Genomic DNA, 25,860 nt, shown 5'->3' on the forward strand with positions numbered 1-25,860 from the left:
ACAAACACAATTCCTTGGTGTGTTCCTCTATTTTTATACTTATTATACAGAAGTTAAGTATTAGAATCAAGATTATCTTGGGCTCTTATTTCAGAACTAGTGACCCAGCACGTGATATTGCGCACAATAGGCCGCCAGCCGCTTCTAGGAGCCGGCAGGAGCTGCAGCGTGCCCCCGGGAGCAGGCCCAGGGACCTAGAGGTGTTCCATGCATCTGCTGGTGACTGGTTGCACCAGCAGCCCCGCCCAGCCTGTTGAACAGTCATTACTGTGACACAGTAACAGACAATTTGCATATTACCTCTTTATGTATACTATATATATAGATTGTCTTGATTTTCTAACATAATATATACAGACATTATAGTATGGATTGTATTTATCTTTCCCTCCCTCCTTTTTAAACCTTTTCTGTTGCTTTCTTTGGCCCAATATTCATTCTTTCTTTTTTTTTTTATTGAAGGAATTTTAAAAAAAATACATTTCTATTGATTTCAGAGAGGAAGGGAGAGAGAAAGGGAGATAGAAACATCTATGAGGAGAATCATTGATTAGCTGCCTCCTGCATGCCCCCTACTAGGGATTGAGCCTGTATCCTGGGCATGTGCCCTTGTTCAGAATCGAACCCAGTATCCTTTAGTCTGCAGGCTGACTCTCTATGCACTGAGCCAAACTGGCTAGGGTCCAGTATTCATTCTTAATTCAATATTATATTTTATACAGTTCTTATTAATTAGCTCCTTAAGTGTTCTATTATAACATTTCTCAAAAATTTTATTAACCTAAATTTCATGCTAGGACATAGTAAGTTCCAGAAGAGGAGAGAAGGTTTCCTTATCTTTAATGTAGAAGTTAATTTTCAAAGATAAGACTACAGCAACTTAAATTATAGAAAATGACAAGACAAGTATTTATTTTAGGTAGATTTAAATAGCTAGTTTTTACATTAGCTAAGTGACTAATGTTATGTGTTTAAATTATAATTGCATTAATTTGTCTTTTTTAAATTTGGGGGTATATTTGTAATGGCATGAAAATAAATGACAGAGAAAGTCAGGTATAGTGGCAATAATTATTTTCAACACAGTTAAGATTTCTGGTAGTGAACTTCAATTCTGTCTAATTAGCTGTAATCTTAGAATAATTTTCTGACCTTTCAGAGATATCTTTTGTGTGTAAGACAATTACAAGATCCTTTACAAATGTAGATTGATGTGATTATGCATGTAAACATTTCCTGTTTATACAGAATTATATATTGTCATTTTGATGTTTTTATTTTTCAGGTTTTTCTAATATTGGAAACATTTCATGAAATTATGACATTTCATGGAGATAAATATTAGAGAAAATTCTGAAATAATCTTTTAATGTTATTTGTTTGTGAAGGGCATACTTTGATTATGTTTAACTTACATACTTATATATTGTCAAACGTCTCCATTTTTTGGTTACTCATATACACAATAAATACTACATATACTCTTCCAAACAGGAGATTTGAGCACATATGTTATAATGTGAGTTGATTTGTTTCATTGAAAATGAAAAAATAGGAATAGGAAGATAATTAGGTATCTTTCTGGTGATATCCGTAGCCATAACTGGCTGCAACTCAGTGTTCCAGACTGATCTATAATGGCTAACATTTTTTAACATATATACATTGTGCATTTGTGCATGTGCTTTGAAACTATACTGTGTAAATTAGTCTCATAGATGAAATTTGAGAATACTGGTCGGTGGTTTTGTGTAAAATAATATTTGAACTAAATATGTTTTGAGGCATTGATTATTCTCTTCCAATTGCTTGATGTTTTGTTATTTAAAGAAGTATATTGTCCTGAATGTAAGATGTTTTATACTTTTAAAGTAGTAGTTAAAATTTTGGTCTGTAAAGTTAGTTGATTTGCAACCGAAACTTGTTACAGTAGTGTTCATTTGCCTTATTATACTGTTAAGTTCTTCTCGTTTTAGTCAGACTCAGCGAAGTCCCCATGTATTCTACCGTCATGATTTAATCAACCAACTGCAACATAATCATTCCTTAGTTACTTTGGTAGCAGAAAATATTGCAACTTATATGAATAGCATGCGACTGTATGCTAGAGGTATGTATTATAAACTAACATTAACTATTGGGAATCACATGGGCTCTTCTTTCCTGTTTTTTTGTTTTGTCCTTACATAATTACCTCAGATGACAATATATATTTTTTATTTGTTGTTGACAATATTACAGATGTCTCCCATTTTCCCTCCTCTTGTCCCCCTCCACCTAACTCCCACCCCAACCAAAGATCTCCCTACATTATTGTCTGTGTCAAGCATGGGCCAAGCATATATGCATATATCACCTTTCATTGCTCTCTTCCTGCCCCATCAGCTCCCTCCCCTCTGATGACTATATATATATATATATATATATATATATATATATATATATATATATATATATACTTTTTTTTTCTTAGTGACAATATATTTTTAAAGGACAAAAAATGTAAGTGAATTATTTGTACAATGTTTATACTTATGGATCTACTTGTCCTCCCAATTTTATATGACCTAAACTCTAGGCTAGCTTTTTTTTAAAAAATATATATTTTATTGATTTTTTTATAGAAAGGAAGGGAGAGGGATAGAGAGTTAGAAATATCGATGAGAGAGAAACATCCACCAGCTGCCTCCTGCACACCCCCTACTGGGGATGTGCCCGCAACCCAGGTACATGCCCTTGACCAGAATCGAACCTGGGACCTTTCAGTCCACAGGCTGATGCTCTGTCCACTGAGCCAAACCAGCTAGAGCTAGGCTAGCTTTTTAATGCCTTTACTGAGTCCTTGTGTTCCTCTCTGCACATCCTGTTAAATTGGTTTCTTTTCTTTTGTATCTGGGAATTGCTTATATCTGCAACTGCTACTTTCTTGGGTATGCAATTTACTCATTTTAAATCCTTTCCTTTTTTACTGACACCACGGTTAACTGCTTTTCAAGGAAACTTGATTATAACTTGCCAATTTTTATTTTGCCCAGTTCTGTTTTTGCACACATTACAGTAGTTTTTAAACCTTTAGTTAATATTTTCTGTTGTTCAAAGAATTTTTTTAAAATTTACTACATAGTAATCACTATTACTCCTTATTGGTTCTCAGAATATGAAATTACTTAAACATATTGGGATAAGTTCCCTGTAGTTTTAATAGAAAGGTATTTAATATTTGCAATTTGGAGGGCTTTCTTCTGGTGCTTTACAGATCAATTTTATTTATTTGTTCTTTGACACTTTTATCAGAAATCTGTGTGTGCATGAGTATGAAGAATTCTTTGTACCATCTATACCTCCACTGTGAATATGTATATCTAAAAGGCTAATATGCAGTGTTCCTTTGGGAGTTCAACTGGGAAACCAGGAGTTCGATCACTCACTATGACCTGCATTGACCACCAGGGGTGGTGCGGAACATGGCGGCCGACCTGTGGCAGCAGCTGGGTGCTGAGGGAGCAAGGGAAGGAGGAAGCATGGAGGCGAGGAACCTGATGGGTCCTAATCACTTGCCAGGCCTAGGGACCCTACATGTGCACTAATTTCTTCCACTGGGCCTCTAGTATTGCACTAAAATCATAGGTAAAGCAAAAAAATAAAATAAATGTCACCTGTACTCCCAATTTTTATTTTTATTATTTTGAATATGGAGAAGAGAAACTTCTATTGTTAAGTGTTGAAGTCAGGATTGAGCATACTGGTGAACTGAAAATATGCCTCACTTGACATGCTACATTAGGAAAAAATATAGTCATATATGTTTAAATGTGCCACATTTGGCTAGAATAGTAGACTTCCAGAGCTTGTACCTTTAGTGATTGTGATGTGATGTGGTTGAATATTAAGTTGGTTGTAAAAATCCCCAAGATTTTGCTTAATACAACTATTCATGTACAAGTTACATAAGCATAATGGATGACTTCCTGCTCTTCTCATATATTATCAATGCAGTCCACTCTACTCTTTGGACTAAAAAAAATCAAATCAGTTCTGCCTGTTAAGTTCAAAGATTTCTTTTTAGTACAAAACTAGGACAGGGAAGGTACCATTGACATGAAACTTAGTTATTTATATTCTCCAGCAGGAGCAGCCAGAATCAGTAACATAGCTAGAATTTTATATGTAGTCATTAAATTTTATGACCTCACACTTTGGTAGTATTTATCCCTCCTACATACTAGTTAAGACCTTTTCCAAAAGTTAATTCAGCTAGATATTTTACTCTACTAATAATTTTTATTTACTCAATTTCTGTATTTTTAATTTAATTGATAGTAATTGAAAACCTAACTGCCAAGGCAATAATATGAGGCACAGGTGCATTTCACATTACTAGGATACTCATTTCCATTGACTCAAATTGTGCTTGCATTCTTTGCTTATCTTATTTTTTGAATATAAGAATGTCCGTATTCTTCATTATGCTTTTATTGCTTCTTTGTAAGTGAGTGGTTTGAATGCATAGATTTAAAGGTGTCTCTAACACTTAATAGCTAACTTGCAGGTTACTTAAGATTCTTGTGATTAAGATTAATCATATCAGTAAAACGAGAATAACAGTAGTGTGTATCTACTTCATAAAGAAGGTAATAATCACTAGAACGGAATACTCATTGCTGGAATGATGACTGACACATAGCAAACAATTGAATTTTTATTGTATTGATAAGTTCCTCTAAATTCATTGATTTTATAGAATCTGTGTCCCTTAGCTAAACTTTCACTTTTGAAAACTTTCTATTTCTGATTAAATGTGCTAAATCAATTAATTTTTAAATATAGAGATAAAATAAATTTTCTACCAACACTTTTAACATTGAATTATTAAGATGATATTAAAGCTAATCCCAGCACAAATCATTGTGAACGTCTCTATAAAAAGTATACTATATGGATCTTTTGAGAATATGACAAAACTAGAGGCCCGATGCACGAAATTTGTGCAAGGGGCTCGAGCCTTGCAGCCCAGGCTGCCTTGGTGGGCCCTCACAGCCCTTCGCAGTCAGAGCTTTATCCAGAACATCGTTTGGCTGTTCGGTCTAATTAGCATATTAGCTCTTTTTTATATAGGATATGTAACAATATAACATTGGGTTCCTGCAGTTTTAGTTCAACACCATATAATGTCATCAACAGAGTATAATAAAATACATTTTAGTTAATTAGACCCTTTGCATTATTTGCTTTTAATGAAAGTTTTGTTATTTTCTTTGATTTCTGAACAAAGTTTGCATGACTATAGGACACATTGCAATTCATTTAAATCTGTGTTTTCTAAGGACTGTCACTTTGCATTACCTCCTCCGATTCTCTTTGCTTTTATACTACCCTTGACTATTTTCAGGACAACTTGCCCACAACAACAAATAAAGATGTCTTTACAAGTGTCATTGAACAGCAGTGCACATCCTCAATTTGGTCCACTTAATAGTTCTACCTCATTTCTACATGTTAGCCATAAAGTATCTATATATATAAAAGCCTAAGCGACCATCGCAACTGAATGGACGACCAAACAGGCTGCATGGGCGACCAGGCAAGGAGGGCGGTTAGAGAGGGGTGACCAAATGATCGAGCAGGAGGCTGCATGGGGCGACCAGGCCAGCAGGGGGTTAGTGAGGGACAACCAAACGACTGACCAGGCCCACAGTGGGGGCACTTGGGGGCAACCAGACCAGTAGAGGTGGGGCAGTGAGGGGCAACCAGGCCATCTGGGGCGGGGAGCAGTTAGGGTGGACCAGGCTGGCGGAGGAGGCAGTAGAGATTGACTAGGCCGGCAGGCGGGGGCAGTTAGGGGCGATCAGGCAGGCAGGCAGGTGAGCAGTTGGTCCTGGATTGTGAGGGGAACCCCCGAGCACGAATTCAATGCACCGGGCCTCTAGTCCTATGTAATAGAGTAATATGCAAATTGACCATCACTCCAACACAAGCTGGCTGCCCCCATGAGGTCAAAGATGGCCACCACAAGATAGCCAGCAGGGGAGGGCAGTTGGGGGTGACCAGGCCAGCAGAGGAGTGAAGTTGGGGGCAACTGGGCCTGCAGGGAAGGGCAGTTGGGGGGGATCCAGGCCTGCAGGGGAGAACAGTTTGGGGGGACCAGGCCTGCAGGGGAGGGCAGTTAGGGGGGACCAGGCCTGCAGGGGAGGATACTTAGGGGCAAACAGGCTGGCAGGGGAGCAGTTAGGCATCAATCAGGCTGGCAGGGCAGTGGTTAGGTGGTTATCAGCTGGCAGGCAGAGGCGGTTAGTGGCAATCAGGAAGGTAGGCAGGCAAGCAGTTGGGAGCCAGCAGTCCTGGATTGTGAGAGGGATGTCCAACTGCCCGTTTAGGCCCGATCCTACCGGGCCTAAACGGGCAGTCCGACATCCCTCGAGGGGTCCCAGATTGGAGAGGGTGCAGGCTGGGCTGAGGGACACACACACCCCACAGACGAATTTCGTGCACCGGGCCTCTAGTTAATAAATAATTGATTTCAAATTGATATACTAATTTTACTAAGCTTATGGCAGAGAAATGACCAGTATTTCTGTGCCAATGGCAAGAAAGTAAAAGATGAAACTTGAACATTATTTTTTCAGAAAGTAAGAAAACTTATTTTTTGAGTATTGTATTGGCATGTTGAAAATATATGAGTCAGCTTTCCCTAGCAGAATCTGTGAGTTTAAGCATCAAAATAATGATATTATGCATCATAACCTTTTCAAGGTGTATTTTATCTTCAAACTAGAGGCCCAGTGCATGAGATTCGTGCATTTGGGGGTCCCTCAGCCTGGCCTGCACCTCTCACAGTCCAAGAGCCCTTGGGGATGTCCAACTGATGACTTAGCGCTGCTGTAGAGATGGGAGAGGCTCCCACCACCGTTGCTGTGCTCGCCAGCCATGAGCCCTGCTCAGGGCTACTGGCTGAGTGGAAATCCCCCTGTGGGAGTGCACTGACCACCAGGTGGAAGCTCCTGCATTGAGCATCTGCCCCTTGCTGGTCAGTGCCCATCATAGCAACCTGTCATTCCACTGTTTGGTCGATTTGCATATTAGCCTTTTATTATATAGGACGGTTCACAAGTGAATCCATAGAGATAAATATAAATGAATTAATTGAAAAGAATATTAACTGAAAATGTAGGAAAAGTAGTGGATAATTTGTGAGTGAGAGAAACTATGAGGACCAGATGCTGATGTACCATCCAAATATTATTAATTACAAAGTGGTATAAATTAACATTGTTAAAATTAGGACAAATTGACTTACAGCTTCTGATAATGTATGAGATGACATAGTATCTTTGGCAATATTTCTTGTCAAAAATACATTTAACTACAGAAAGCATGAAGCAAACCCAAACTTAGTGGCATTAGACGACAAAACTTACTCCTAAAGAATAAGAGTAAGAAACATAAAAAAGAACTAAGGAAATTTGCTTAAGGAAAACAACTATATGCAATTTGTGAACCTATATTTGTTCTGGACTTGGAAAAAGGAAATCATAAATGGCAACAATGGGGCAGTTAAATGAGATTTATATGGGTTAACTATGGATTGGTCTTTTATTAACCTTAATTATGTCTGTGTTATTAAGAGATAAACTTAGTTTTAAGGAGTAGAGTTATGTGTATTTTATCTTCATATGGTTGTCAAAAGTGATACAAGTATATATAAATAGACATACTGATAAGAATAAATGGAAAAAGTATAAACAATTGGTTTGTCTGTATGAAGAATAGTTTTCTGAATTATTTGCACCTTATTTACAGACTAGAGGTCTGGTGCACAAAATTTGGTATACAAATGCAGTAACAGCTCTGTCACCTGGTGTACAGAGGGGTGTTCCTCAGCCTGGCCTGTGCCCCCTCTCAATCTGCGACCCCTTGGGGGATGACCGACTGCCAGTTTAAAGGTTAGAAAAAACCTTGTGAGAGAAAAAAACAAAACAGAGGCCACTCCAGCAAGGGTGGGTTCTGAGGAGCTAGGATTAACTTTCTGCATAAAAGATTTCCCAGGACAGCCGAAACCGGTTTGGCTCAGTGGATAGAGCGTCGGTCTGCGGACTGAAAGGTCCCAGGTTCGAATCCGGTCAAGGGCATGTACATTGGTTGTGGGCACATCCCCAGTAGGGGGTGTGCAGGAGGCAGCTGGTTGATGTTTCTCTCTCATCGATGTTTCTAGCTCTCTATTCCTCTCCCTTCCTCTCTGTAAAAAATCAATAAAATATATTTAAAAAAAAAAAAAAGATTTCCCAGGACAGGGAAGAGGGGAGGAAGGATTGTGTGTGTGCGCATATATGTGTGTGTGAGAGAGAACCACCCCCAACCCCAAAGACTCCTGACACTTTTGTTCTAAGGCACAAAACTTTGCTTCCCCCATGTTTATTAAAGGTCTAAACACAAACCATTGTGTACTTCAAGTAACATATATTAGGGAAGGAGAATGCAGCATTAAAGCAAAGCGGAGGGTGTCAGAAGTGAGTAACTCCTTACATCCCTTCAAATGAAGCTCCTCGGGGGCCTCTCTCTTTGTGAATCCACATTTATCACTTGGTGCGTTCAAGGTTAGGGAGCACAATATTATCCTGGGAAGGGAAGGTCACGGTGACTGCACCCATGGTACTCGCCCCAAGTTTCATTTCCTCACCTTCCAGGATCGCTTGGCACCCCACCACTGATTCAGTTACTGGGGTTGGAGGTTGGCAGCTGGACACCTCTAGGCGGAGAGCGTGGTGAGGACCAGGTGATCCACCTCCAAGGCTCCTACATCCACGCCCCACTCCCGCCAGCTTCCTACCTGTGGGCAGCGGCTTGGGGTGTTTTGCCCTGCTGCCCACCAGACACAGTCTGACTGGGTCGGCGGAGAGATTGGGCAGCTCCACAGTGGGCAACTCTGAATTGCACGCCACTAGGGGGAAAAGAAAAGCCTCTCTTGATGCTGGCTGCTGACCGGGGTGTTTCTTCCCCCAGCTGCTGGCAGCTGGCCCTGCCCCCAGCCTGCACTCGCCTTGCCCTGGCACCACCCACGTTCTCCGTCACCCACCCCGTTACTCATTCCCCATCTGGTGGTAGGGTCCTGCCAGCCGGAGGGAGGGACCAAGAGGTTGGCTGGCAAGCCCTGATCAGGGGATGGGGTGGTTAGTGCACATCATAGCGATAGGTTGTTCCACATTAATGATCACTTAGGCTTTTATATATGTAGAAGACTTGAAATTGTATCTGAAAACAGTTACTCTTGCTGTCTCCCTTCTTACCCCTGAAAAAATTCCTCAGTAAGCCCACATATACATGTTTTTAGATCATCTACTTTTTAGATCATCGACTAAGAGACAAAGAGCTACAGTGGCAGTCCAGAGTTTAGTCAGATGCTTCAATGTATGTTCTCTGGAAAAACAAACAAACCAGAAAACTTGTAGGTCAGTGATGGGCAACCTTTTGAGCTTGGTGTGTCAAACTTTGCCAAAAAACTGAGCATAACTCAGGTAGTGTGTCACTTTGAGAAAAAAACATTATTTCGCAAATGTTTCATCCTCGGGAGCAGCAAATGTTTAATCCTCGGCATGCGGCCGCTGAGCCACGTGTCATCAGAAATGGCTACGTGTGTCAGTGCTGACATGCATGTCATAGGTTCGCCATCACTGTTGTAGGTAGTAGAAAATAATTTTGGAGACCTGAGGTTTGGTACAATGAATTACTTTCGATGAAATTAAGCAATAAAATTTTAAGATTGTTGGCTGATGCTCTGCATGTGGAAGTACAAAGCAGTCATTTTTTATTTTATAGAGAGAGGAGAAGAGAGAGAAACATTGATTTGTTGTTACACTTATTGATGTATTCATTGGTTGATTCTTTTATATGCCCTCAGTGGGGACCTAACCTGCAACCTTGGAATATTGGGACTATTCTCTAACAAACTGAGCTAGTTGGCCAGGGCAATCATAATGTTCTTTACTAAATCCACACCCAGGTGAATACATAACTAAACATTTTCTATGTTTCGTTTTTATAGCGAGTCAAGATTTTACTTATAATTGAGGTTTTTCTGATAGAAAAAAAAATTGCCCTTTTGAAGACTCAGATTGCCTTTACCAGTTTCAAAAGGAGCTATTATAACAGAAGTATTATCGAAAAGGAATTGTATAATTTCTAAATGACCACTTCAGAATCCTATCTAATAAGAGTAATATGGAAATTAACCCAACCAAGATGGCTGCAGCCACGGAGAGAGCAGGAGGGAGGCTTGGGTTTCCCCAGCGATGGAGGAAGCCAAGCTTTTGCACACCCTGGCCAGCCCAGGCCTCCGCTTAAGGCTACAAAGTTTCAATTATATAGAAGATAAATAAATTACAACAGAAATGGCTGCTGCCACGGAGTGAGCAGAAGGCTTGGCTCTGCTCCAGGCTACAAAGTTTCAATTGTAGAAGATAAATAAGTCCCAGATACCAGGGCCTCCGCTTGGGTCGCCGGGGTGTGGGGCCAGCCTGCAAACCACCACAGGCCCCTCGCCCAGGCTGCCCCACGCCCCAAGAGAACCCCCACCCTGATCCAGGACAACCTTCAGGGCAAATCAGCTGGCCTCCACCTATGCACCAGGTCTCTATCCTATCTAATAAAAGAGTAATATGCAGATTGACCATCACTCCAACACAAGCTGGCTGCCCCCATGTGGACACAAGATGGCCAGCAGGGGAGGGCAGTTGGGGGCGATCAAGCCTGCAGGGGAGAGTAATTAGTGGTCACCAGGCTGGAAGAGGAGAGAAGCTGGGGGCAAACAGGCTGGCAGGGGAGCAGTTAGACATCAATCAGGCTGACAGGGGAGTGGTTAGGGGGTGATCAGGCTATCAGGCAGAAGCGGTTAGGGGCAATCAGGAAGGCAGGCAGGTGAGCAGTTGGGAGCCAGCAGTCCTTGATTGTGAGAGGGATGTCCGACTGCCCGTTTAGGCTCGATCCTACCGGGCCTAAACAGGCAGTCGGACATCCCTCAAGGGGTCCCAGATTGGAGAGGGTGCAGGCTGGGCTGAGGGACACCCCCCACCCCCGTGCACCGGGCCTCTAGTTTTTAAATAAATGTGTTAGATTCTTGAATGGCTGACAGCACTAATGCAGTAATTTATTTTCAGTGTCTTCTGTTTTACACAGCAAATTAATTTTGTCATTTCTAGGCTCAGAGCTTTATCCAAGATTTCTGATTCTCTTGTGACTTTAATTTTGCTTGATATTGAAATGAATAGCCTTATAAGAATTTTTAAGCCAAGATTTTTATGTTGTAAACCCATATTTTAGTTAAATTCTTAATTCTTTTTGAATGAAGCATATCAAACTCTGATAAAACATTATAAATAGTACTTTTCGGACAAAAGGTACTGTTTATTTTTTCCATTGCTTTTTTTTTATTACTGATTTTAGAGAGAGAGAGAGAGACATAGAAACATCAATAATGGGAGAGAATAATTGATTGGCTTCTTCCTTTTCCCTCACTGGCGATTGAGCACACAACCAGGACATGTGCCCCAACTGGAAATCAAACTGACCTGCGACCTCCTGGTTCATAGGTAGAGGCTCAACCACTGAGCCACATCGGACAGGCTCCATTGCTTTTTAATTGATAAACATTTTCACCCAGTACACAAGGTTAATGAAGTAAGTCCAGAGTACTAGCTAATACACTGTATATAAAGAATAAAGGATATCCAGTCCTGTCCAATGGTTCTCTGTTGGAGTGTCATCCTGTAAACCAAAAGGCTGCAGGTTCTATTCCAAGTCAGGGCTCATATCTAGGTGTTGTGGGTTTGATCCCCAACCCCTGGTGAGGGTGCCTACAGGAGGCAACTGATCAATGTCTCTTTCCCTTCCTCTCTAAAAAATAAAAAAAGCATATCCTCCAGCCCTATCCAATGTGACTCTGTTAGTTGCCTGTCATGCAATGCAACAATGGGGTTGCCTATTTGATTCCTGGTCTGGTTGGGACATATGCTCAGGTTGGGGATTCAGTCTGTAGTATGGATGGGTACAGACGCAACTGATTGATGTTTCATTCTCACATCAATGTTTCTCTGCCTCTTGCCCCCTTTCCGTTTCTATCCCATTGGTCTATATGTCTGTTCTTGTGCCAGTACCAGGCTGTTTTGAGAACAGTGGCTTTGTAATACAGCTTGAAATCTGGTATTGAGATCCCTTCTACTTTATTCTTTCTCAGGATTGCTGTGGCTATTCGGGGTCTTTTTTTATTCCGGATGAATTTTTGGAGAGTTCTTTCTAGGTCTGTGAAATATGCCATTGGTATTTTAATGGGGAGTGCATTGAATGTGTAGATTGCTTTGGGTAGTATGGACATTTTAATGATGTTGACTCTACCAACCCATGAACATGGTATGTTCTTCCATCTCTTTACGTCTTCCTCTATCTGTTTTTTCAGAGTAAGTTGGTGGTCTAGTTTTCTATGTATAGGGCTTTTACCTCCTTAGTTAAGTTTATTCCTAGGTATCTTCATTTTTTTGGTGCGATGGTAAATGGGATTGCTTTTTTAGTCTCTCTTTCTGTAAGTTCATTATTAGTGTATAGAAATGCCATAGATTTCTTGGCATTGATTTTGTATCCTGCTACCTTGCCGAATTCATTTATTAAGTCTAATAATTTTTTGATGGAGTCTTTAGGGTTTTCTATGTACAGTATCATGTCTGAAAAATTATTTTTAATAGCACATTCAGTCGATCATATTTTGCATTGACTATGTAACAAGTGTTTATTTTTGTGGGGCAAATTGCATATATGTAAATATCATTATTACAGTTGACGTAATAATGAATGATTATTGACTTCTTAATTTTCTTTGTTTAAAGTCAACAGTGATGTGGATATACATGTGCATAATGCACTGTTTTTCTTTTTTTTTTAATTTCAGAGCACAAAGACTATGACCCACAGACTGTAAGGCTTGGAAGTAGATATAGTCATGTTCAAGAAGTCCAAGAACGGCTTAACTTCCTTAGGTTGGTTTTAAGCAATTCATAATGCTGTTCTCTTTTAAGGCACACATATAAGGAATGCAGTGTAATACTCCTCATAGCCAAGTCTTTCTCTTTTATTTTCTTTTTCTTTTAATAGCTGTCTTTTAGATAACCATTCCATTGTGCAGCTAAATATTTTACCAAATATTGTTGCCAAAAGTTAATGTACATTTTCTGTTTGTTGATTATTAAGTATTGGTTAACATTTAACTTTCTTTAAAAATTCAAATTGAGTTATCATATATAATAAAAGAGTAATATGCAAATTGACCATCACTCCAACACACAAGATTTCTGCCCCCATGTGGACACAAGATGGCCAGCAGGGGAGGGCAGTTGGGAGTGACCAGGCCTGCAAGGGAGGGCATTTGGGGGGTACCAGGCCTGCAGGGGAGGGCAGTTAGTGGTGACCAGGCCTGCACGGAAGGGCAGTTGGGGGTGACCCAGGCCTGTAGGGAAGGTCATTTGGGGGGTACCAGGCCTGCCGGGGAGGGCAGTTAGTGGTGATCAGGCCTGCAGAGGAGGGCAGTTAGGGGCAATCAGGCTGGCAGGGGAGCAGTTAGGCATCAATCAGGCTGGCAGGGGAGTGGTGAGGGGTGATCAGGCTGGCAGGCAAAAGCGGTTAGGGGCAATCAGGAAGGCAGGCAGGCGAGAGTTGGTAGCCAGTAGTCCTGGATTGTGAGAGGGATGTCCGACTGCTCTTGTAGGCCCAATCATACCAGTATGATCAGGACTAAACAGGCAGTTGGACATTCCTTGAGGGGTCCCAGATTGGAGAGGGTGCAGGCTGGGCTGAGGGACACATTCCCCCCACACCACGTGCACAAATTTCGTGCAATGAGCATCTAGTTTGTGTTATAAATAATTTGTTAAAAAAGTTTATTCTTGCCCTGACCAGTTTGGCTCAGTAGATTGAGCGTTGGCCTGTGGACTGAAGGGTCGCAGGTTCGATTCCGGTCAAGGACATGTACCTCGGTTGCTGGCACAACTCCAATAAGGGGTGTGCAGGAGGCAGCTGATTGATGTTTCTCTCTCATTGATATTTCTAGCTCTCTATCTTTTTCCCTTTCTCTCTGTAATAAATCAATAAAATATTTTTTAAAAGATTTTTTAAAAAGTTTTTTCTTTACACATTTTTCTAAGTTTGAACTATAGGACACAAAAACAATCAGCTAGAAAACTACATTTTCATTAATGCTGTCATGAACAGTAAGGATTAAGATGGTTGGTGCTCTCTGGTGCTTTGTTTATTCCAGCAATGGCTAATAAAGGCATAGGTAATAACATCACTTTACATGGGGATAAGGAAAAATTACCTATCTTTTTTAAGCCAAAGCTAAATATAGTCCTAGGTTGAATTTGTTCAGTAATGCTTGTCTTTTGATAACAATATATGTGTATATTTATGGATATATAACTTAAAGATTGAAATTTTTTTAGGAATGCAAGTAACACATAAAAAAGCAAGCATATTTGAAACATATGTAATATAATCTTCTGGGTTGACCTGATCTTTTTAGATTACTTTAAATGCATATCATAAAATTTGATGACTGGATTTTTTTCATGTTAACAGCCTTAAAAAAAAGATTAGCCCTCCTTTGTTGAGACTCTCTTCCTTTTTATAAATGCATATATATTATATCACTTAGTTTTGTTAGAATAGACCAGTGATTTAGAACTTATCTACTCTATTGAAGTTTAAAATCAGAAGACCTTTTATAGTTCCTGTTCAGTAAATACTTAGTACTACAACTAATTCTTTAAAAGGTAAAAAGACTAAAGAGTTACTACTGTATATTTACCTTTGTACTTACTAATCACTTTAATCCTCATAGTAACACTGGATTTCTGGACTTATCCAGTATGTCTCACTTTAAAGTCTCTGCTCTTTCAATGACAGTGATTTTTCAAACTATTTATAAATAAAGGTAGGAAAGATTAAATAAGACTAAACAAATAAAGGTAGGAAACTATAAATAAAGTTACGAAAGATTAAATAAGATTAAGAGCTAGAAAAAAAAAAAGCTTCATACTTAGATACATTAAAAATCTAAATTATGGGAATATTAGAATACTTTAATTAAGACAGAAAAGAAGAAACCCACTGACGTTAAATAAGTATACTGTAGTCTGTTGGGCATGAAGCCACTATCATTTTGATAACAGAATTAAATGCACACTTATTTACATTATTATTATTATCTTGTTTTGTTTAACTGTCATTCATGGAAATTGCAGAAAATGGTAGAAGAAACTAGAATCTTACTGAGGGAGACTGCTTGAAGCAGAATCTTCAAAACTTCATTATAATACTATTTTAATGAATAAACTAATAGTCACACAACTAAAAAGCTCCAGAGGACATTTTAAAATATTATAGGCATACTAATAATGACTAACGGATATAAGTTTAAAATGCATATGTATTGTGGCCATCAGGTTTTGAGTATAATATTTTCAGAAACTTAAAAATTTTAAACAGCTTTATTTTGTAAAAACATTCAATTATCTCTGAAAGTCACTTTTAGTGTAATACCTCCTTTTTCAATATGTAAGCATATATAGGCAGGGAAACCATATATAAGCAGGGAATTTAATCAGTATCTGGTTTCAAAGACTGAACTTCTTGAGAACAATGAAAAAGCTTTAATATTTATGACAAGTCACTTAATTTTGCAGTTGTCCAATAAATATATGTTTGTTCACAAATGAATTATCTGATTTTTTTTTTACTTTAGTTATATGGATAAGTTCTTTTGAAAGAATACCTTTTTTACTGTAATTATGATAAAAGTATTTTTTCAGACATATCAAAATAAATTGTGTTTGAGAATAAAATTATATAACCTAATTACTGACTTCTTAAATTTTTCAAGATTTTTACTGAAGGATGGCCAGCTGTGGCTCTGTGCTCCTCAGGCAAAACAAATATGGAAATGCTTAGCAGAGAATGCAGTTTACCTCTGTGATCGTGAAGCCTGCTTTAAATGGTATTCCAAGTTAATGGGGGATGAACCAGACTTAGATCCTGATATTAATAAGGACTTCTTTGAAAATAATGTGCTTCAACTCGATCCTTGCCTTTTAACTGAAAATGGAATGAAATGTTTTGAACAATTCTTCAAAGCTGTTAATTGTCGAGAAGGAAAACTAGTAGTAAAAAGAAGAGCCTATATGATGGATGATTTGGAACTTATAGGATTAGACTACCTTTGGAGGGTAAGTCAGAAGTAGGAGCTCTTGCTCTATTCCCTTTCTTTTCTCTTCCTAAACCTTTTCCAGAGTCAACCCTGAAACATCTTTTTTTTTTTTAAATATATTTTATTGATTTTTTACAGAGAGGAAGGGAGAGGGATAGAGAGCCAGAAACATCGATGAGAGAGAAACATCGATCAGCTGCCTCCTGCACGCCCCCCACTGGGGATGTGCCCGCAACCAAGGTACATGCCCTTGACCGGAATCTAACCTGGGACCTTTCAGTCCGCAGGCCGATGCTCTATCCACTGAGCCAAACCGGTTTTGGCCCTGAAACATCTTTAAAGCCAGAGGATTATAAACCTATTTTCAAAAACATTGATTTAAAAAAAATAATTGATAGAGTTGTGCAAAAACTACTGGTGTTATCAGGATTGCTTTTTCTGTTATATAAATTTTTTAACTTATTTCAATTACTCCTTGAAAACACCACAGCTTGACTACCAAACTGTAGAGTTAAATAATATTGTTTAAAGTATATTTTATCATTTTCATTATTCTGAAAACTTGTGTTTTATATCCATTAATTCTTCATTTTAAAATGTATTAAACTTTGTTACCTGATTTGAGTGTCAAAATCAACTTAGCCTTAAATTCTTGAATACTCTTAAAAATAATTGAGCATATTTTTAAAATTTAAGTGTCAAATTAAAATATATCTTGACTGTTACTTATACTATAATTTTGGATCTAGGTGGTGATTCAAAGTAATGATGACATTGCCAACAGAGCTATAGCTTTCCTTAAAGAGATATATACAAACCTTGGCCCCAGGTTACAGGTCAATCAGGTAAGCATTGAAGTGCATAGAAAGTTTCACTACAATTAGGTTGAAAGTCATCTTGTGTTTTAGTATACTCTTTTTAAACTTAGTATTAATGTAAAAACTAGAGATTAATTAAAATCTTGTCTAAAATATTTAACTATTTAATCCACAATTGACCCTTACATGATGCTAATTTGATGAATTATGCCTTGATACTTACTTTTAGGTGGTTAGGGTTTTTTTAATATAATTATTTATTATATAGGGACATTATCTTACCTAATAATAGACAAACATGTAAAATTGACCGTACCCCCGCTACGCCACCAGCCAATCAGGAGTTGTATGCAAATTAACCCAACAAAGATGGCAGTTAATTTGCATACACAGGTGCTGAGTGATGGGGGCTGGAGGGATGCAGGGATTCTCCCCCACCCCCAGTCTCTCAGGGTTTTTGGGCAGCGAGGGAAGGCGGGGTTGGAGTGGAAAGAGGCGGCTCCCTAGAGCAGAAAGGGGATGGGCTGGAGTGGAAAGGCGGTGCCAGCAGCCAGGGAGTGGAAAGCCCATTCTAGCACGAATCTTTGTGCATCGGGCTTCTAGTAATTTTATAATGTAAAATGATGTAAGGAATGAAAATCCTTTTCTCTGCTCAGTCTCCCCTATTTTCTTTCTCCTCCCAAACCTCTTAGAGGGTCAGCCCTGAAACATCTTTAAAGCCCTAGGATTCTAAACATAGTTCAATAAACACTGATCTAATTAGATAATTGGTAAAGATATGTCAGAAATTGCTGGCATTGACAAGATGGTTATGTTGGGACAGCCAAAAATTTGTTTTACTTTGACACTTACTCCAGAAGGTTTTTGTTTTGTTTTGAAAAATAAATGCTTATTTTATTATCAGGTTCTTTTTGTGTTTTATTGCTTGATAAAATATACTGTGATTGAGAATTACCTGTAAGTTGATATTTTTCTGTCTTTAATTAGATCAGCATATTTGATATTTAAATTTCAAAACAACTTGACTTGTCTATTTCACCTATTGCTTACAGGTTGTTATACATGAAGACTTCATTCAGTCTTGCTTTGATCGTTTGAAAGCTTCTCATGATACATTGTGTGTGTTGGATGGTGATAAAGACAATGTTAATTGTGCAAAACAGGAAGCTATTCGAATGGTTCGAGTTTTAACTGTTTTAAAGGAATACATAAATGAATGTGATAGTGATTATCATGAGGAAAGAACAATTCTACCTATGTCAAGGTTTGTCAGATATTGACCTACCAGTGTAATAATTGTAATAGCTTACAATTATTTTTTATTTTCTTAGCCAGTTATTTAGGAAAATAATGACAAACAGGTTGAAAGGATAGAAAAATTTTTTTTGTTGTTGTTGTTAATCCTCACCTGAGGATATTTTTCCATTAATTTTTAAAGAGAGTGGAAGGGAGAGGGAGAGAGAGAAAAACACATCCTTGTGTCTCAAATCAGTTGGTTACTTCCCACATGTGCTCTGACCATATGGGGCTGGTGCCTACAACTGAGGTACATATCCTTGTCCAGAATCAAACCTGTGACTCGTCAGTCTGGAGGCCCACATTCTATCCACTGAGCCAAACTGGCTAGGGACAGAAAAACTTTTTATTTCTGGATTTCAATAACATGTCTTTTAAAAATATCATTTGCATCTTATAAATAATTTATTTTTGAGTATACAGTCTAGAGATATATTTTGGTGAGGCATTTTCACTTATCAAGTACAGTTTTTGTTTTTTCTTTTTATTGTTTCAATCTTTATCACCAATTAAGTGTGGCTCTTGTCTTCTTCTTGGATTGTGTCTTCAGGCATTTAGAATGGTCCAGTGTTTGACATACCTTCGGAGGCAGTCCTAAAATAGAGCCTCTAACCAAAACTAGGCTCTCGTGAACCCTGGTAATAGTAGTGTTTACCTTTATACCAAGAAGGCACTGTTATCTGATTATGTCCTGTGCCCAGGCCAACTTCCACAGAGTTCATGCTTTGAGACCTAATATACTTATGAAGTTGTCTTACATAAAAATAACATCTTAGCTCTGGCATAGTAGCTCAGTTGGTTAGAGCATCATTCTATTAAGACAAGATTACGTTTAGATCTCCAGTCAGGGAACTTACAAAAAGCAATCATTGATAACTTACAAAAAGCATAAGTAAGTGGAAAAGCAAATTGATGTTTCTCTTCTCATTTCCTTCCTCTCTTTAAAATCAGTCAATAAATTTTTAAAAATAAACAAAAAACATCTTAACAGGCCTTTGGTGGAGACATGTGCTAAATGTGTCCACAATAGGATCAAGCTTTCTTTATTGAGAAGCAGAAAATCATTTTGAAAGTGTTGAAGGCACAAGCACAGTCAGAAAGCTATTTCCTTTAAATCAAGCTTTTTCAGTAAGAAAACTACTAAAAGGTTTGTTCTATTTTTTTAAAAAAGTGTGGCACTATTACTATGTAGTAGATATGATTTATTTTTATTTTATTTTTTAAAATATATTTTATTGATTTTTTTTACAGAGGAAGGGAGAGGGACAGAGTTAAAAACATCAATGAGAGAGAAACATCCATCAGCCGCCTCCTGCACACCTAGGGATGTGCCCGCAACCAAAGTACATGCCCCTGACCGGAACCGAACCTGGGACCCTTCAGTTCACAGGACGACACTCCATCCACTGAGCCAAACCAGCCAGGGCATAGTTGATATGATTTATATTTTCATGTTATTTATTCATGCTGTTAAAAATAAAAATTTTAAAAGTTGCTTATCCTGTTCTGGCTGGGTGGTTTTGTTGGTTGGGGCCTCTTATAGTACACAAAAAAGGTTGCAGTTTCTATTCTAGTCAAGGCACATACCTAGCATGCAGGTTCAATCTCAAGTTCAGTGTATATGGGAGGGATGTTTCTCTTACATCACTATTTCTCTTCTCCCCTTCCTCTCTGTAAAAATGAATAAAAACATATCCTTGAGTAAGAATTTAAAAAAAAAAAAGAAGCTATTTATTCAGTTACCCAGTAATTTTTGACAAAGAATATTTGTAAATTGTTCTTGCAAAAAAATTTTAAATTTATAAATTAAATAATTTACTAAATCATATTTTAGTATAATAAAATATACACAAATTTTATGTGATATAATTCATATAATTATAAATTAAATAACAAACTAAATTATTTTATAATAGTTTAAATGGCATGTCTAGTTTTTGAAAAGTTTATAGAACAACTATTACCAGGTTTTATGAAATTGTGATCTTTAAAAATAAAAAATGTAAAATTGCATCTTGAATATGCTTTATATTTTACATCCTATTTTACCTGTAAGAAGAGAATATGCAGTGATAAATATTTTTAGATGGATTTTGTATTTAAGAATTTTTACAACCCTAGCCTATCTATCCACTCTATCAGTGGATAGAGTGTCAATCTACAGACTGAAGGAAGGGGCCCAGATTGGATTCCTGTCAAGGACACATGCCCAGTTTACAGGGTACCCAATAGAGGGTGTGCAGGAGGCACCCAATCGATGATTCTCTGATCATTGATGCTTCTATCTCCCACTCCTCTCCCTTCCTCCCTGAAATCAATAAAAAATATATTTTTTAAATAGACCTTTTACAGGTTTTAGTAGAAACATTTTAACATATTTATTGATGCTTCCTAGGTGAAGCTATCTCTTTCAAAAATAATCTTTAGTGAATTGAGCATTATAGCTTATAATTAACTAGAGGCCAGGTGTGTGAATTCGTGCACTAGTGGGATCCCTTGGCCTGGCCTGCGGGATTGGGTTGAATCCAACTCTCCAACAGCCCCTGAGCGGTCCCGGATTGCAAGAAGGCGCAGGCCAAGCCAAGGGACCCCACTGATGCACGATCATGGCCAAGGAGGGACACGGGAGGTTGACCAGGCAGGAAGGGACCGTGGGAGGGCTCCAGGGCATGTCCAGCCCATCTTGCGCAGTCCTGATCAGCCAGCCCCCAGCAGCAAGCTAACCTACCAGTCTGAGCATCTGCCCCCTACCCTTGTGGTCAGTGCACGTCATAGTGACCAGTTGACTGTCTACCCCCTGATGGTCACTGCACATCATAGCAAGCGGTTGAGTGACCTTAGCATATCATTAGCATATTATGCTTTGATTGGTTGAATGGATGACAAGACACTTAGCATATTAAGCTTTTATTATATAGGCTAATATATTACATCTATTATTACAAATATAAATCAGTTTAATTACATTTCTTAAGAAAATATTAAATTGTCAAGTTAATGTTCTTGACAATCTGTAAAAGTAGATTATGTGCTTTTTAAAAATTACTTCTCTTTTTTTTTCAGAGCATTTCGTGGTAAACACCTCTCTCTTATTGTTCGATTTCCAAACCATGGTAGACAGGTTGATGACTTGGACATATGGTCTCATACAAATGATACAGTTGGTTCAGTACGACGATGTATTCTCAATCGTATAAAAGCAAATGTAGCCTACACAAAAATTGAACTTTTTGTGGGTGGTGAGCTGATAGAGTCTGAAGATGACGGAAAACTAATTGGACAATTAAACTTAAAAGATAAATCAGTAAGTACACATAATTTTCAAATTTTCCCCGAACATTAAACATGAAGGGTGTTTTTCATTGATTCAGTAAATGTTTATTGAACTATCTGTGTTATGTAGTCTAATAGTATGTTATGTGTTTTGGTTGTAGACCTGATTAAGAAAAGTATGATCACACAGGTATGGTAAAGGAAATAAACCACTACATGGTATTTATTGGATAATACTTTTAAAGTGTATTCCTAAAATTAAAGCATGAAATATTTTTAGTCTTTTGTTATATCCAGTTGCTGTATTTTGTGGAGGTGTTTCCTATGTCTTTGCTACTAATATGTACTTTCACTTTCAGGTAATTACAGCCAAACTTTCACAGGTAAGTTCCAATATGCCTTCAAGCCCTGATAGTTCTTCTGATTCCTCAACTGGATCTCCTGGAAATCAGTACAGTGATAGTCCCAGTCCAGAAATGGAAAGTTGTTTGCCTGGAGTGGTAAGTAGCTATTATATGCAAAACATTACACTCTTCTTTAGAAAAACAAAGAAATGTGTAGGATTTTTCTGAGTTTAAATGTTTCATGAGTGGTCAAATGCCAAGTAAATATAGTTACCTATTACCTTTTGATGGATTTTTTAATTATTGGAAATAAAAATAAATTTATGCACATGTATATAGTATTTTGTTTGCATAGAATTAATCAATTATAGTTCAACTATAATGCTACCAAGTATTTACCCCCAGATAATACTACTATATTATGAGTCTTTCTTTAGAACTGTTTTTGCTTTTTGTATTTGTGTAGTAATTTAATTGCTTATGAGTAGCTCACTTAAAAGACACATCTTTCTTATATTGCATAGCTACAAGAAAGGGAAAGGGATGAAGCTTCAGACCCACATTTTAACCATTCCTTCCCAAACTTTTCCTCTTTAGACAACTTAGAACTGTTTTTAAGGAAATACACAATTTGCTATCTTTCCTAGATTCTTAATGTATAACTAAAGAAACAACTCCTATCTTTCTTAGGTTTTCTATTTTTCCAATTACCCTTAAGAATTATTATAGCTGTAGCCCTAACTGGTTTGGCTCAGTGGATAGAGTGCCGACCTGTAGACTGAAGGGTCCCAGGTTCAATTCCTGTCAAGGGCATGTACCTTGGTTGCGGGCACATCCCCAGTACGGGGTGTGCAGGAGGCAGCTGGTTGATGTTTCTCTCACATTGATATTTCTAACTCTCTCCCTCTCCCTTCCTCTTTGTAAAAAAATCAATAAAATATATTTTAAAAAAAGAACTATTATATCTGTAAATAAAACCAGCCACTTCAATTTTAGAGGAATTTGGTTTCCTACAACTATTGGATTAGGATTTTAACCAGCAATAGTTATCCCTGACATAGTGAAGTGTTTTTATAGTAAACTAGAGGCCCGGTGCATGAAATTCATTCACGGGGTGGGGGGAGGAGGAGGGTGTCCCTCAGCCCAGCCTGCACCCTCTCCAGTCTGGGACCTTCGAAGGATGTCTGACTGCCCATTTTAGGGATCGGGCCTAAACAGGCAGTTGGACATCCCTCTCAGAATCCAGGACCACTGGCTCCCAACTGCTCGCCTGCCTGCCAACCTGATTGCCCCTAGCTGCTTCTGCCTGCCAGCCTGATCACCCCCTAACCGTTCCACTGCCAGCCTGGATCACCCCCTAACCGTTCCACTGCCAGATGCACCCGGCGAGGAGTGGAGCGTAGGCAGCTCAGATGCCTAACTGCTCCCCTGCCAGCCTGTTTGCCCCCAACTGCTCTCCCCTGCAGGCCTGGGTCCCCCCCAACTGCCCTTCCCTGCAGGCCCGGTCGCCCCCTACTTCCCTCCTCTGCTGGCCTGGTCACCCCTAACTGCCCTTCCGTGCAGGCCCGGTTTCCCCCAAATGCCCTCCTCTGCCGGCCTGGTCACCCCTAACTGCACTCCCTTGCAATCCTGGTCCCTCCCAACTGCCCTCCCCTGCTGGCCATCTTGTGTCCACATGGGGGCAGCCATCTAGTGTCTTGGAGTGATGGTCAATTTGCATATTACTCTTTTATTAGACAGGATCGTTTCTGAGTTCCATATTTTATAAAATAACAATGCCTGTCACAAAGAAATCACTCAAAGTGGCTTAGATCCTAATAAATGGTTAAGTTTGAATCATGAAGGATCACTGCATTTGTGAAAATGAAAAGATGTGAGGGAAACAAATTTTCAGGGAGTAAAAAATGGCATAGGCAAAGATGTGAATGACAAGAAACAGGGACAGAGAATAGGTTAATTTGAATAAAACACTTTATTACATAATAGATGCCTAAAACATTTTTTTTTATTTTGTATTTCAGATAATGTCACAGCACCCCAGATACATCTCTTTTCTTTGGCAAGTTGCAGACTTAGGTAGCAATCTGAAAATGCCACCACTTAGAAATGGAGCAAGACAATTAATGAAACTGATGCCACTAGGTAAGAAAATGCCTAGATTCCCTTAAATATTGCCTAACATACTTTTATGCCAAGTTTATATATTATACACACATTTAGTTTAGTGTAGATGGAAATGTATTTCTTACATACTTTTGCATCCTTTTTATCTGATCATCTAACAATTTTTGCTTAAATTTGTATTATCTACATTTTTTAAGAATGTGTAAATATTTATACTAATAAAAGGGTAATATGCTAATTAGGCAGATGTCTTCCAGACATCCATCCGGACAAAGCCACAGCGGCTGCTCAGGCAGCCGCGAAGCCCGGGGCAGGTAGGATAGGATACGATAGGAGGGGATAAAGAAGGAGAGGGAGATGAAGACAGGCCTGCATGCAGACAGGCCCGAGAGGAGAAACAGAAATACAGAAAGGGAACGAGAAAAAGATGCGGGAATGAAAAGGGGAAAGAAATGAGGGACTGCACAGCAGGAGGATGTGGCAGCCGAGGGGGGCGGAGCAGGTGCACCCGGCGTGGAGTGGAGTGTAGGCAGCTCAGAAGAGGGTGGTGGCTCCCGGCACGGGCCGTTGGCAGGGAGGCGCCTGCAGATCCCAGGACATACGGGTGGACTGTCCAAGGCCTTCTAGGCAGAGGTGCTCCTGATTTGTGGCAACAGCTCCCAAGCTGCGTGGGCCTCAGCCACCCATGCTGGGCCGGGCACCCTGTTCTGGGAGAGGCGGCTCAGCTTAGCAGGGGCGGAGTTGGACACTAAGGAGAGTACCGCTTTGATCCCAGAGGGCTGGACTCCAAAGACACTGGCCAGGATTAGGTTTATGGCACATTAAGTGTAGTTTGTTGACTAGAAGTCAAGGTGTCCCAGGAAGGGAATGGGAGGAGGGACGGCAGCGGGGAAGCCAGGGAAGTGGGTGAGGCCAGTCCTCTCAGCCCCACCGAGACCCCCAGTTCTGGGGGTGGAGGGGAGGAGGGGAACAGTGGCCACTGAGAGCGGGCAGCCTGAGCAGCCTGGTGAAATGGTTGCTTCATCACTGCAGTGACGAGGCAAGAGTTCTGTGCCTGGCTGCAGATGGGCCTCTGGGCCGTGGGCGTGGAGCGGCCAGGCCCCGCAGAGAGCTACTGGTGCACGGATTCATGCGCAGGGCTACTAGTCATTTATAAACGTTTCTTTCCTCCTTATTTCCTACTTTGCTCCATCATCCTTCTTGCCATCTTTCTCCCCACATTCCTTCGTTCCTTTATCTTTAGCCCTCCTCTCCCTCCCCTTTTCCTTCCTTCCCACTTAATTTTTTCTACACTTTCTCCCTCCCTCATTTCTTTCTTCTTCCCATTATCCTTTTAAGCTCTACCGGCTCCCCTTTAAAACTTTTCTTCCCTTCCTCTTTCTCTTTCATCCTACCTTTCCCAAACATTCTTCTCTACTTACTTCCACTGTTTTAATATCTGTCTACCTGCCTTATTATTCACAATCGTTTATCTTTTTTCTTTTCTGACTCCTCCTTTTAAAATCTGTCCCCAGTACACAAGTATACTTTCTCTTCATTATAACTCCTACAGTTCACATCCTCTTTCCTTCTTTAACTCTGCTCTCTACTGACTTCTTTATAAAGTTATTTGAGGCCCGTGGCATGAAATTCGTGCACCGGGGGGCGGGGAGTGTGCCCCTCAGTCCAGCCTGCACCCTCTCTAATCTGGGATACCTCGAGGGATATCTGACTGCCCGTTTAGGCCCGATTCCACCATTTGCATATTACATCTTTATTATATAGGATT

General features: G+C 39.3%; 1 protein-coding gene across 18 annotated transcripts in view; it reads left to right on the forward strand.

Annotated features, from left to right (window-relative positions):
- The window catches only part of LOC307096473 (ubiquitin carboxyl-terminal hydrolase 9X-like), a 221,341-nt gene that overhangs the window by 95,885 nt on the left and 99,596 nt on the right, over positions 1 to 25,860 (forward strand). For 14 of the 18 annotated variants that reach the window (XR_013813295.1, XM_079766139.1, XM_079766132.1 and 11 more), the window contains 8 exons: positions 1,962 to 2,110; positions 12,929 to 13,016; positions 15,914 to 16,256; positions 16,987 to 17,082; positions 18,108 to 18,319; positions 21,415 to 21,655; positions 21,984 to 22,124; positions 23,990 to 24,110. Coding sequence is in view for 17 of the 18 variants with exons in the window: in XM_079766139.1 (XP_079622265.1) it covers positions 1,962 to 2,110; positions 12,929 to 13,016; positions 15,914 to 16,256; positions 16,987 to 17,082; positions 18,108 to 18,319; positions 21,415 to 21,655; positions 21,984 to 22,124; positions 23,990 to 24,110 (1,391 nt within the window). In the remaining variant the exon portion in view is untranslated. Of the gene's footprint in view, positions 1 to 94; positions 1,927 to 1,961; positions 2,111 to 12,928; positions 13,017 to 15,913; positions 16,257 to 16,986; positions 17,083 to 18,107; positions 18,320 to 21,414; positions 21,656 to 21,983; positions 22,125 to 23,989; positions 24,111 to 25,860 lie in introns of those variants that run through there. The other 4 variants (XM_079766135.1, XM_079766138.1, XM_079766136.1 and 1 more) reach the window with 3 other exon arrangements.

Source organism: Cnephaeus nilssonii (genome assembly GCF_951640355.1).
Source record: "Cnephaeus nilssonii genome assembly, chromosome: Y".
In the NCBI taxonomy this organism is placed as follows: Eukaryota; Metazoa; Chordata; class Mammalia; order Chiroptera; family Vespertilionidae; genus Cnephaeus; species Cnephaeus nilssonii.